The following is a 13,142-nucleotide window of genomic DNA, read 5'->3' as shown; positions in this document are numbered from 1 at the left end:
AAAAATAAAGTCTGACACTGTTTCCCCCATCTATTTCCCATGAAGTGATGGGACCCGATGCCATGGACTTAGTTTTCTGAATGTTGAGCTTTAAGCCAACTTTTTCAGTCTCCTCTTCCACTTTCATCAAGAGGCTTTTTAATTCCTCTTCAATGGAATATTACTCAGCCATAAAAAAGAATTATATAATGCCATTTATCCCATGGATGAAGGAGCCTGGAAGGCTGCAGTCCATGGGATCGCTGAGGGTCGGACACGACTGAGCAACTTCCCTTTCACTTTTCACTTTCATGCACTGGAGAAGGAAATGGCAACCCACTCCAGTGTTCTTGCCTGGAGAATCCCAGGGATGGGGGAGCCTGGTGGGCTGCCGTCTCTGGGGTCGCACAGAGTTGGACACGACTGAAATGACTTAGCAGTAGCAGCAACATAGATGGATCTAGAGATTATCATACTAAGAGAAATCAAAAAGAGAAAGATACAGACTTCCCTGGTGATTCAGCGGTTAAAACTCTGCCTTCCAATGCAGGGGGTGCCAGTTCAATCCCTGGTCAGGGAGTTAAGATCTAACATGCCTCAGAGCCAAAAAACCAAAACATAAAACAAAAGCAACACTGTAACAAATTCAACAAAGTTTTTTTTGATGGTCCACATCAAAAAATATTTTTAAAAAAGAGAAAGGTAAATACCATATATGATATCACTTATATGTGGAAACTAAAATCTAAAATGTGACAGAAATGAACAGAAACAGTCTTTTGGGCATAGAGAACTGACTTGTGGTTGCCAAGGGAGAGGGGTTGGGGGAGGGATAAAGCAGGAGGCTGGGGTTAGCAGATGTAAACTATTATATAGAGAATGAATAAACAACAAGGTTCTACTATATAGGACAGAGAACTATCCTATGATAAACCATAATGGAAAAGAATATTAAAAACTATATATATATATATATATACACGCATAACTGAATCACTTAGCTGTAAAGCAGAAATTAACACATTATAAATCAACTATACCTCAATTTTAAAATTTTAAAATAAAAACAAAAGCAATACCACATTTGAAACTGTACAGCATGTCCTCAAACTCCTTCACTTTTAAAAGAAAAATAAAAACCATAACCTTAAAGTGTACAGTAGCAAAACAAATTGTTTATTTAAAATATATTCACCATCTTCATCCAACAGGATTTAACACTTTTCCTTAATATAAGTGTTTCCTAAATAGATATGTAGATGAAAAATTAAGTTAGAAAATATAAACCAGGCCCCTTTGTTACCAATACAAGCTGGAAGAACAATACTCTACCTTATTTTGCGACAACTCAGGATTCAGAAACATCAGGTAAATCCTGGTTAAAGGATAATTGTGGGGAGGTGGGTGGGCGGGAGGGAAATGCAAACCTTTGCAACAGGAGCAGTCTAATTTCTCAGACTGAGAAACTGAGCTTAAAAGCTAGGTCACAGAGCCTATAAAAATCTTACCACATTTCCAGTTGGAAAGGCCTCTAAAAGGGCCTACTGAACTCTAACAGAATGAAAACCTGTAATTTTTTTTCCAGCTGAAAAATTCATGACTTTATTGCAAAAAATTCCCCAAAACCAAATAATAACGTGTATCCTCTCAAATTTCCACACTAGATACTAAAATCAGATACGATTTATCTGCAGACAAATAAATTTATGAATTATCTTGTGATAATTAAGCTGAACTTGAAAAACCATCACACAACCAAAAGTGTCCAATAGATAAAGAATGAAAACAGAAGTCAGAAACTTTCGGCCTCATTTTTAGCTCTTACGCTGAGTTTTAATATTACAGTGGAACAAACTATGCTGGCTAACTAAATACAATGCCAATACAATACATCTCCAATCAAGCTCTCTGATTCACTTTAACAATTCACAGACCTTTGAAGAAACTTAAGGGCCACAAGGGAGAAGGCAATGGCACCCCACTCCAGTACTCTTGCCTGGGAAATCCCATGGAGAGAGGAGCCTAGTAGGCTATAGTCCACCGGGTCGTGAACAGTCGGACACGACTGAGCGACTTCACTTTCACTTTTCACTTTCATGCATTGGAGAAGGAAATGGCAACCCATTCCAGTGTTCTTGCCTGGAGAACTCCAGGGACAGAGGAGCCTGGTGGGCTGCCGTGTATGGGGTCGTACAGAGTCGGACACGACTGAAGCGACTTAGCAGCAACAGCAGCAGCAGGGGCCACAGAATATAAGCATAATGTGGATTTTCCTGCAAACTTTCTAAAAAAAGGGGGGGGGGCTCTTTCCTTTCTGTCTCTTCCATTCACTTTTATAATATGCTAGGGGTGGGAGAAGCATATACTTTTATTTTCCACAAAGACATGCTGACATGAAAAGGGAATAAATGATATGAACAAGGTTAGCAATAGCCCTCAGACAACAGATCTCCCTCCAACTATAGAAGAGCAGAGAGATTCAATCTAAAGTATGCTCTCTGTCTTTGACAGAAAAAGTGTATTACTATGATCCTACAACAATATAATGAAAAACTATAATGCTGCTTTGATATTTATGGCCCTAAAAAAAGATGCAAGGTAACATATCTACCAGTTGTCTTCTACACTAACAAAGTAGATGATGCTACTTTGCCTAGAGAACATTTCATGTCGCATGCACATAGGCTCCTGCTAGTTTTGTAACTCCTAAAACTCTCAGGCCAATGTAGTTCCATGAACCATGTTGTATTCCAATTACTCCATGGACTCCATAAAGAAAAAGAACACTCAGTCAAAGCACCAAGCTTCACTGGCGGCAGCATACCCAAAGATCCATCCTCACCTTAGAATTGAGCTACAGAGAGGTCTTGTCATAGTAACCTCAAAAAGAACCCGTTTGTCAACAGAAAAATAATACTGCACAAACACACTCTAAAGCAACTCAACTTCCACAACCCCAGCAAGAAATGTTGACTACAAATATACATGCTACATTAAAGGTCAAGCTTCTTTCTCTCAAGGCTTAAAGACAACAATACGTAACCAAAGAAATACACACTTGGCTGAGAATCTGGGGACAGGGCTACAGTTCCAGCTTTTGACATTAATGTCCTCTGCTTCGTAGGTAAGTCACTTCATTTCTCTTCCCCTCCGTTTCTCCGCCTCCAAATTGAGCGGGAGAGACAGTACAAGTGCTTAAGTAGGTAGTTACCAAACACATTCCTCTGCTGAAAGTGTGTATTAGTCGCTCAGCCGTGTCCGACTCTTTGAAACCCCATGGACTGTAGCTGGCCAGACTCCTCTGTCCATGGAATTCTCCAGACAAGAATACTGGAGTGGGTTGCCATTCCCTTCTCCAGAGGATCTTCCCAACCCAGGGATTGAACCTGAGTCTCCCGCATGGCAGGTAGACTCATTACCATCTGAGCCACTAGGGAAGCCCTCTTTTGCTGAATAAGACACACAAAAACATGACTTTTAATTTGACTAGGTTTTATAGTTTATTCCTAATGCTTTTTATTATTTTGTCCAAGAGTGTCACTATTGCTCACAGTTACCAAGGGAGTGATAATTACAATAGCGATCATTTTATATAACTGCTCCCGTGCCTGGTGCTATACTAAACACTTTACGTTAACTCACTTCTTAGCACAATCCTATGAGGTAGTAACCACGATTTTCCTATTTTCAGAGGTGAGGAAACTGAGATGCAATTATACAACTTGCCCAGGGTCATCAGGTTCATAATAGGAAAAGCAGAGATTTGACCCCAGGCCCCTCCAGCTTAAGCACCATGTTACCTCCACAGAGTCCACTGTGGAGAAGGGTGAGGTGCAGCAGAGTCCATCTGCAAAATGTTGTTGGGGGCCCAAACACTGACCTTGCACTGTGAACTCTCCCAGAAACAAATGGCAGCTTATGATTTACAAACTCAGCACCAAGGACGTGTTACAGCTGTTTTTTTTTCTTCCAGGCTTTAGTTTCACAATAAATTAACACTGATCTTAAAGGAATCACATTAAATCTACCTCCCTGCTTTCACTCATTAGAGGAGATGCACAAGTAACAGAAACTGTGGAAGTTGGGACTCCCATGTCCCCTGTCGGGTAGACACCACCCTGTTAATGGCATGGCTCAAAGTCACCGTCCAAGGACGCTGCATGTTAAGTCGTGTGCCCTAAAATCTAACAGCAGAAAAAAAAAAAAAAAGTGACCAGTCATAAGTGGAAACACCAGTTCCTCAGCCTAAAATCTCTAAGACTGGGGAGTCCAGCTACTGAGACTAGGCGGCAACAGCAACAAAAACGTGCCTATCAAAAGACAATGCAGTGCGCATTAAAACTACAGGCTGGTATTCACCATCAGGACAGAGAGAAAATACTAGTTATCAAGGAAGTCCTCTACCCAGCTAGCACAGGCTATGTTTATATACCTACTTCCCCCATTCAAAAATCTCAACTTCAATCTCAAGAGCCCTGCACTTGGCTGCGTCCCAGGAGAGGCTGAGCATTTCAATGGGCCCAGGCCCGGAGAGGGGAGAAAGCAGGTGTGAGTTCTAGAACCCAGAAGCCCCCAGGACGCCCCCGAGGCGGGGCGAGTTCCCGTCTGGCACGGCCAAAAGGAAATTACTTCAGCGTAGCGGGGACAGTGAGCTCCTCCCGCAGAGCAAAGCCACACTCCTCCCGCTCGCCTCATCGCCCGAGTCTCACGTCCAAGGCCACAGACTTTTATCGACTGCTCTTACAAACCCGGCCGTGAGGGGCAGGGGCTCGAGAGTCGTAGCGAACAAAGGTGGGGAGAGGAGCCGTGTTGTTTGTGTTGTTTTCTCTTTTTTTTCCCCACCTGTAAGGGTAAAAAAAAAAAAAAAAATTTTTTTTTTTTTTTTTAATCAAAACAACCCACGGAGAGGCCAACGAGGACTTCGTCGGGCCTGTGTTCGGGCTTCTGAATCACTTCCTCCTTTTCAGATGCGTCTGAGCTCGAGATTACGAAGTTGCTGAGAAAGTCCTGCCTCCACCGGCAGCTTCCTGCGAGCGCGCGAGCCGAGCGCACCGCGCTGTCCGCGGGCACAGAGCCTGCCCAGCTACCCCAGGCGAAGGGGATGAGCTCCGAGGGGACCGAGCGCCAGGGCTCCCCAGCCCGCGCTCCCCGCCCGGAGCCCTGGCTTACCCCAGCGTGTTGATGAAACCGTTGACCGAACCCTCCGCGTACAGGGACACGATGTCCCCTATATAGAGGAAGCTGGACATTTTATCGGACATGCTGCTTCATGCTCCGAAGAAGACGTCCCCTTCTCTTCTCAGCACCCGCGCCGCCCTCTGCGGAGAGCCGCAGCGGCAGAGGCGGAACGGAGCGCCCGCCTGCAGCCCAGAACGGCGGCGGCGGCGGCGGTAGGCACTGCCAGAGGGATAGACCTGCGCCGGGAGAGCTGCCAGGAGCGGAGCCGCAGCTCCGGAGACCCCACGACGCGCGCCGCCGGGACGCCGGGAGAGCCGCAGCCGCCGCCTCTCCGGCAGGTTTCCTGTTCCTTTCAGAACTTTTCTCTCCGACACCTTTGCTCCTCCTCCTTGCTCCTCCGCTCCCGCCTCCGCGAACCCTCCGCGCTCCGCGCGCCTTCGCGGCGGTCCCCACCGCCTGGCCGGAGCTGCTGCTTGCAGAGCCTTTGGGTCCCCTCGGGGAAATTTTTGGACCAGGTGGTGGTGCCCATTGGGCGAAGGGGAGCCGAGGAGCGTGGGGACAAGGAGGCGGAGGCCAATCAGGCAGCGGCGGCAGGGGGCGGAGCCCGGCCAGGGAGGGACGACTTTAGGGGGCGGGGGACCCGGCCACCCGGGAAGCCGCGGCGCGCGCGCACCGAACGCGGGGAGGCGCTGGAGGGGCGACAGAGTGGCCCCCGAGCCGAGAAGCTGTCGCCCGAGAGCCGCCCTGGAGTGGCTAGACTTGGGATGCGACAGTTCCCGCCTGAGAAGGCGAAGGACAGCGGGGTGCAGACCGGTTCCCGCGTCTTAAAGGGGGCGGGGAGCATGAGAATTGGCGATGGGGCGGGCGCGCTGGACCCGAGCAGACTCAGCCAGCCTCACGCCTGAAGATGAAAAGGAGGAGTCAGGGTGGGGTGGGTGCGTGGAATGGGTAATCTGCTGACAGAGGGAGAGAAAGGAGGGTGTTGAAGTAAAGGAAAAAATAGAACTTTTTCAAAATACACAGTAAGGAAAGAAAATATGAGGGAAAAGGAGGGAGACGGTGGGGAGGGAGAGGGAAGGGTTTGTCTCCGTGTGGAGTTAGTAGTTTAGGTTTTTGTCTCTAGTATTAATGTGAGGCGTTAGTGAAACTTGACCCGTCAGCAGATGTCCAGGTAGACGCGAGAGAAAAGTCACTGGGCCGAGCCAGCAATTTTTTAGCCAACCATAGGCAGCGAACCTTCTGTTAAACCTCGGAGGCCGCGCCTCCTGCTCTTAATCCCAAACCCAGGTTTAATCTTCCACCTCCGGAGCCCGCTGTCACTCTCTCACTGACAGCCTCGGTTTGTTTCCTTTTTAAAGCTTCTGACTCTTAAAGTACCAACGGTCATGAATGAAACTGGCAGCGGGACACGTTTCCACACCTTCTTGGTTGTTTTTGTAACTCTCGTCTTATCATTTTAAAAGACTTTGGTCCTGTCCTTCCGGAAGACCTGGAAAAGGCAAACTTGGGCAGCAGTTAGGACTCTAGACACCCAATCAAAGAATTTCGACCTAAGTAATCCCCCCAGAGCAAGGTTTGCTGAAAGGTGAAGGGACTCAGGGCGGACAAAGAGGTGTGTGCCAAATTGTGCAACTGATGGAAAATTAAATTTAGAGTTCAAGGCTGTCTTACATTTTGAAGATGGTTGACACTTATATAATGGAATGTAAAGCTGCTTCTGCAAAGTTGCTTTAGTCGTGTCGGTTTCTTTACGACCCCATAGTCTGTAGCCCACCAGGCTTCTGTGTCCATGGGATTCTACAGGCAAGAACGCTAGAGTGGGCTGCCATTTCCTTCTCCAGGGGATCTTCCCAACCCACGAATAGAACCTGTGTCTCTTTTATGTCTCCTGCTTGGCAGGTGATTTCTATTCTGAAGGAATAAGCTTAATATTCAGACGTTTAGAAAGCATGCAAGATAGAGGAGAGTAAAATGTTAGACACAGAATCCAGGAAATGTCAGCACAAAGCCTGTATGTGTTGAGATAAACTGGACCCAGTCATTGTCCTACCATGTAACTGACAGATCTCCCTTTAATTCTGGGTTCTCCTTTGGAAATCGTTACTTAGCAACTTAGAAATGCCTATTATGTGACAGAAACTCTCTTCTGTCCACATGATACAGTATATTAATGTTGGAAGCCTCCCAGGCATTGAACTATTTAAAAGCTTGCAATGGAATTTGATGAAGACCCTGAAAATGGAGGTTTCTATTTATCCAAGAAGCCCGTGGATTACATTCTATGGTTTCCCATGTTGCACAATCCTGTACCAAATATCCAAATGGATGCTCCACTATTATTGGCGGAAGTCATGAATGTTTTTCTTTGTTTCCCCTAGGTACAAACTTACCAGTGAACCAGACATTATAAAACCAGTGCGTTCATACTAATGAACAGGTACAAACCTCAAGTCATATAACCAAGATCAATGTCTTTTTTCCTCCTCACCCATCCCCACCCCCCACCATCCACTGAGGTGTCCTGTATAGTCTGAGACCTGAATCCAGTCACACTTCTGCATTAACATGAAATAGATGGTCAGTCAACCACCGAAGGGTCTTCTGTGCCTTAGCTATTCTGGCAAATCTATCCTTCATTTGCTCAGCTTGGAAACCTCGGAATCATTTTTGACTCCTCTCTCTCATGTCCCACATTCAATTTACCAGCAAATCCTGTCAAATCAGCTTTCAAACTATAAACAAAATCCTACAACCCTGGTCAATGCCTCCATCATCTCTCTCCTGGATCACAGCAGACTGCTCACTGACTTCCCCTCTTCCACCATTGCACCTTTATGATTTATTCTCTACCAAGAAGCCAGACATTTGCTGTTACAATAGAAATTAGATCAAGCCTCTGCTCAAAACATTGCAATGGCTTCCCATCTCAGAGTGAATTCTAAAGTCACTTCCATGGCCTTTAAGGCCCTATATTGATCTTCTCCCTGGGCTGATGTGGTGCAGCTGTGCAGGTACACATACGTGAGCAGCACCTTACGGATGAGTGAGTGGTGAGCAGTCCGCACCTGCACAACTGTTCTGAGAGCCTGCCACCGAATCTCTGACTTCATCTCCCACCACTGACTTGAACCCTTCCATTCCAGCCTCTTGGCCTCCTCACTCACCTTCACATATGCCATAGGAGGGCACTGCACTTGCTGTTCCCTCTGCCTTGTGAGTTTATCCCACGTGTATCTGCAGGGTCCGGTCCTTTTCCTGCTTCAGGTCTCTGCTCTGATGTCACCGTATCACAGGAGACTTTCCCTGACCACCCTGTAAAAAATACTGTCCTCAGCTTCATTTGTTCTGTCTCCCCTATTCTATTTTTTCTTAGATTTTTTTTTTTTTAGCACAACATGTTATTTGCTTATTTATTGTCCTGTCTCCTCCCACTAGAATATGAGTTCCAGGATGGCAGAGAATTTGTCTGTTTTCATTCCTGCTTTATTCCACTATTATAAGAGTTCTTGGCACAAGATAAGCAATGAATAAATACATGTTAAATGTGTGGGAGAAAAATCCCCTAGTACAGCTATTGTTATAGAGTCTCAGGGACCTCTGTGAAACTTGCTACCTCCAAGAGTAACCGTACTTCAGTTGGCATGAATGTTCACCGTAATCCCAGATTCCCAAACTTTCTTCAGGATCTATCATTGTCTTCTCTTTGAAGCTAATTGTAGGACAGAGAACCCCATTTAAACTTAATCCTAATTCTAATCCACTCTATACGTACTACTTCTCAACAGGTACCATTAACCATTAATGACTTGGCTAAATCCCACATAAGAAGAGGATGAAGGAAAACGCCGAGTCCTAGATTTACTGAGACTAAAACTGTGGTCATTGAGAAAACCTAAACTTAATGTATCCAGAGTTGACTAGATTTTTACCACCAGTAGAAATGGGCAGTTGAAACAAATTATTAAAGAACAGTTTGGCCTCACATCATACACAAAAATTAACTCAAAACAGACCTAAACATATAAGCTAATGCTATAAAACTCCTATAAGAAAACATAGAGGTGTTGATCTATTCAGAAACCAATACAATATTGTAATTATCCTTCAATTAAAAATAAATAAGAAAAAATTTAGGGGTAAATCTTCATAATATTGAATTTATCAATGGTCTCGTAAAGATGGCACCAAAGCCATAAGCAACAAAAGAAAAGATAGATAAATTTGACTTTACCAAAGTTAAAAATTTTGTGTCTCAAAGGGTGCTATCAAGAGAGTTAAAATAATCATATGGGAGAAAGTATTTGCAAATCATATATCTGATAAGGGACTGATAAGATAATAACAAGTGTTGACAAAGATGGAAAAATTGGAATGCTCTATTGCTATTAGAAATTTTGGAAAAAGAGTTTGATATCTTAAAAAAAGTTAAACAAACTTAACATTTGACACAACAATTCCCTGGTGGCTCAGAGGGTAGAGTCTGCCTGCAATGTGGGAGACCCAGGTTCAATCCCTGGGTGAGGAAGATCCGCTGGAGAAGGAAATTGCAACCCACTCCAGTATTCTTGCCTGGAGAGTCCCCATGGACAGAGGAGCCTGGTGGGCCACAGTCCGTAGGGTCGCAAAGAGTTGGACACAACTGAGAGACATCACTTTCACTTTCAGCAATTCCATCTCTACAAATGTATTCAAGAGAAATGAAAGCATATATGTGCACAAAAAAAAATTTGTAACAAAAATATTCATAGTAGCTTTATTCATAATAGCCAATGTCCAGCATCCATGATGAATGGATAAATACACAGTGGAATGGTACATGGCCATAAAAACTACTGGTTCATATTACAACATAGATGAACCTTGAAAACATTATGCTAAGTGAAAGAAACCAGGCACTAAAGATCGCATGTTATATGATTCTGATTATATGAAATGTGCAAAATGGGCAAATTCGTGTAGATGAAAAGTCAATTCGTGGCAACGTCCCTGGTGATTCAGTAGCTAAGACTGCACTCCCAATGCAGGGGCCCTGGGTTCAATTCCTGGTCAGGGAACTAGATCCCACATACTGCAACTAAAGATCCCACATGCAGCAACTAAGACCCAGTACAGGCAAATAAATGAATAATAAATATTTTTTAAGCCAATTAGTGGTTACCTATGGCCTGGAAGACAGAGGATGAGATGGCTAGATGGCATCACTGACTCTATGGACGTGAGTCTGGGTGAACTCCGGGAGTTGGTGATGGACAGGGAGGCCTAGCGTGCTGCGATTGATTCATGGGGTCACAAAGAGTCGGACACAACTGGGTGACTGAACTGAACTGAACTGATGGCCTGGAATGGATAAGAAAGGACACAGGGTTCCTTTTGGGACTGATGAGAAAGCTTTCAAACTTACACTTTTGCTCACTGTATTTTTCCCTTGACCTCTGTGTTCTTGGTTTCACCTGACACCTACTTTGAGCAACAGTAGCCTCATACTTAGCTGCCAAGACTGGGGAAAAGGTGGTAGGTTACAACTAAAAAGAACTCAGTGAAGCTGTAGATGGGGTAAAACACATTACTTGCTGCTGCCGCTGCTGCTAAGTCGCTTCAGTCGTGTCCGACTCTGTGCGACCCCATAGACAGCAGCCCACCAGGCTCCCCCGTCCCTGGGATTCTCCAGGCAAGAACACTGGAGTGGGTTGCCATTTCCTTCTCCAATGCGTGAGAGTGAAAAGTGAAAGTGAAGTCGCTCAGTCATGTCCGACTCCCAGCGACCCCATGGACTGCAGCCTACCAGGCTCCTCCGTCCATGGGATTTTCCAGGCAAGAGTACTGGAGTGGGGTGCCATTGCCTTCTCCAAAAACACATTATTTAATTCCCCATTAACTGTCTGAATGCACAAACTCAAAATGTCCCATCTTCCAATCAAATCACTTTTGTCATCAATGGCATCAGCAACCTCTTAAGTAATCAGGCACAAGGTCTTAGAGTCACTCTTTTTTCTTTTCTCTACCTACTTTCTTTCCTTTATCTCAAAAAATGTCTCCTCTTTGCCTTCCCCACTTGCTCCGTCCTATACCTGTTGCCTGCTCCCAAGTTTCTGCTCTTCCAGTCTCCCCCACTCCCAGTCCTCACAGCAAGCCAGAGCACTCTCCTTACAAGGCTGATCTGATCAAAACTGCTCAAACTTACAGTGACACTCCCCTGTCTACAGAAGAAAGTTTAAAGTCTTTCACCTGCTGGTATGAATATTAGACACTGTGGGCATCAGTCCGTCTAAATGGATTTCCTCTGCTGAGAATATGACACCACCATGTCATAACATTCCACAGTGGTCATTATCTGGTCTCCTCCTTTAATAACTTTAGTTTCTACTCTTCCACTCCTGATAGCCTCGTGGGAAGCCAGACTTCCCCCATATAATCTAGTACTTTTAGCCTCATGATTTTTCTTTTTGTTGACTGCACAGGGTCTTAGTTGAGCCATGCGAAATCTTCAATCTTCATTGCGCCATGTGAGGCCTTTTAGTTGTTGCATGCAAATTCTTAGTTGCAGCATGTGGGATCTAGTTCCCTCACCAAGGATCACACACAAGCCCCCTGCCTTGGGAGCTCAGGGTCTTGGGCACTGGGCCACAGGGAAGTCCCAGTCTTCACGCTTTTGATTGCAATGGTCCCTCTGCCAGAAAATCCCCTTCCTCCTTCCCTCCTCCCACCTCTACAAGCCCAAGCTCCATTTCCCCAGCAAAGTGTCCCAGGTACAGCCAAGGCAAAGTGCCTCTCCCCTCTGAATCCCCATCTCTATATTCACTAGGGAGAGTTCTGTGGATTTGTCCTCTAACAAATATGCTTTAGTCATGTATACAGCCTGCTGTGAAATTTTGGGTTAAAAAAATGCTATGACTTGCCTCCAGGCGCAAGCTGGAATGAGAATAGAGGATGATATAGGGAAGATTGTAGGAGAAGCTGATAGGATTCTCATAGGATTTGTAGGAGAATCTACCACTGTTGAGTGGTAGATCCCAGAGAACTGTCTACTTTTCCTCCATGTCTTCCAGCTTGAGTGGGGTCAACACCACCCCGCCCCCGACAACTCCAGGCATGGGTTCTAACTAGTCTAAACCAGTGCTTCTCAAACTTTAGTGTAAGAACCATCTTAAAACACAGCTCCCTAGGCCCCATCCCATGAAATTTTTGACTTAGCAGGTCTATAGTCAAGTTTACTAGCATTTCTGGAGGAGGTGGTCATGTGTGGAACGGGTGGAGGGAGGGTGGGGTAAAACAGACCTTGGTGAGTGGGAAGGCATTGCTGAAAAAATTTTTTCATTTTTATTCTGAACTAATCTCAAACTTACAGAAAAGTTACAAAAGAGTAACTTTTTATGAAGAGCACATCACTTTGACCCAAATTCACAGATTTTTATAATTTGCCACCTTTGTTTCGTCTTTCTATACAAACACACACGTACACACATACAATTCATTTTTAGAACCATCTGTCTTTAGCTTGCATATATCATGCCCCTTTACCTAGGACTTCATGTGTTCCTAAGAGCAAAGATATTCTCTTCTGTATCTATAATACAGCTATCCAGCTCAGAAAAGTTAACATTGATCTAAAATAATCTACTGTCCATAATCCAGTGTTGTCAACTGTCCTTCATAGCAGGGGCCCTAGCCTTCAGGATCTAATGCCTGATCATCTGAGGTGGAGCTGATGTAAAAATAATAGAAATAAAGTGCACAGTAAATGTAGTGCACTTGAATCATCTCAAAACCATCCCCACCACCCCCAGTCCATGGAAAAATTGTCTTCTACAGAACCAGTCCTTGATGCCAGAAAGGTTGAGGACCACTGCTTGATGGCATTGTTTTCCCTCCAGGACAGAATCCCATGCAGGATCACATACAGCATTTAGCTGTCATATCTCTTCAGTGTCTTGATCTGTACCAATTCTTCAGACATCCTTTGTCTTTAACAACATTGACAGTTCTGA

The 13,142-nt window shown here is 44.9% G+C and overlaps 1 protein-coding gene across 2 annotated transcripts in view; it reads right to left on the bottom strand.

The window, feature by feature from the left end:
- ITPR2 (inositol 1,4,5-trisphosphate receptor type 2) overlaps window positions 1-5,288 on the bottom strand; it is a 593,100-nt gene extending 587,812 nt beyond the window's left edge. The window contains exon 1 of one of the 2 annotated variants that reach the window (XM_070788589.1): window positions 5,149-5,288. In XM_070788589.1, coding sequence (XP_070644690.1) covers window positions 5,149-5,240 — 92 coding nt within the window. In that variant the 5' untranslated portion in view covers window positions 5,241-5,288. Of the gene's footprint in view, window positions 1-1,913; window positions 2,105-5,148 lie in introns of those variants that run through there. The other variant, XM_070788588.1, reaches the window with a different exon arrangement.
- Window positions 5,289-13,142: the final 7,854 nt, after the last annotated feature.

Source organism: Bos indicus, chromosome 5 (assembly GCF_029378745.1).
Source record: "Bos indicus isolate NIAB-ARS_2022 breed Sahiwal x Tharparkar chromosome 5, NIAB-ARS_B.indTharparkar_mat_pri_1.0, whole genome shotgun sequence".
NCBI lineage: Eukaryota > Metazoa > Chordata > Mammalia > Artiodactyla > Bovidae > Bos > Bos indicus.
The sequence above is the reverse complement of the archived record's forward strand: the minus strand, read 5'-3'. Positions and strand labels throughout refer to the sequence as shown.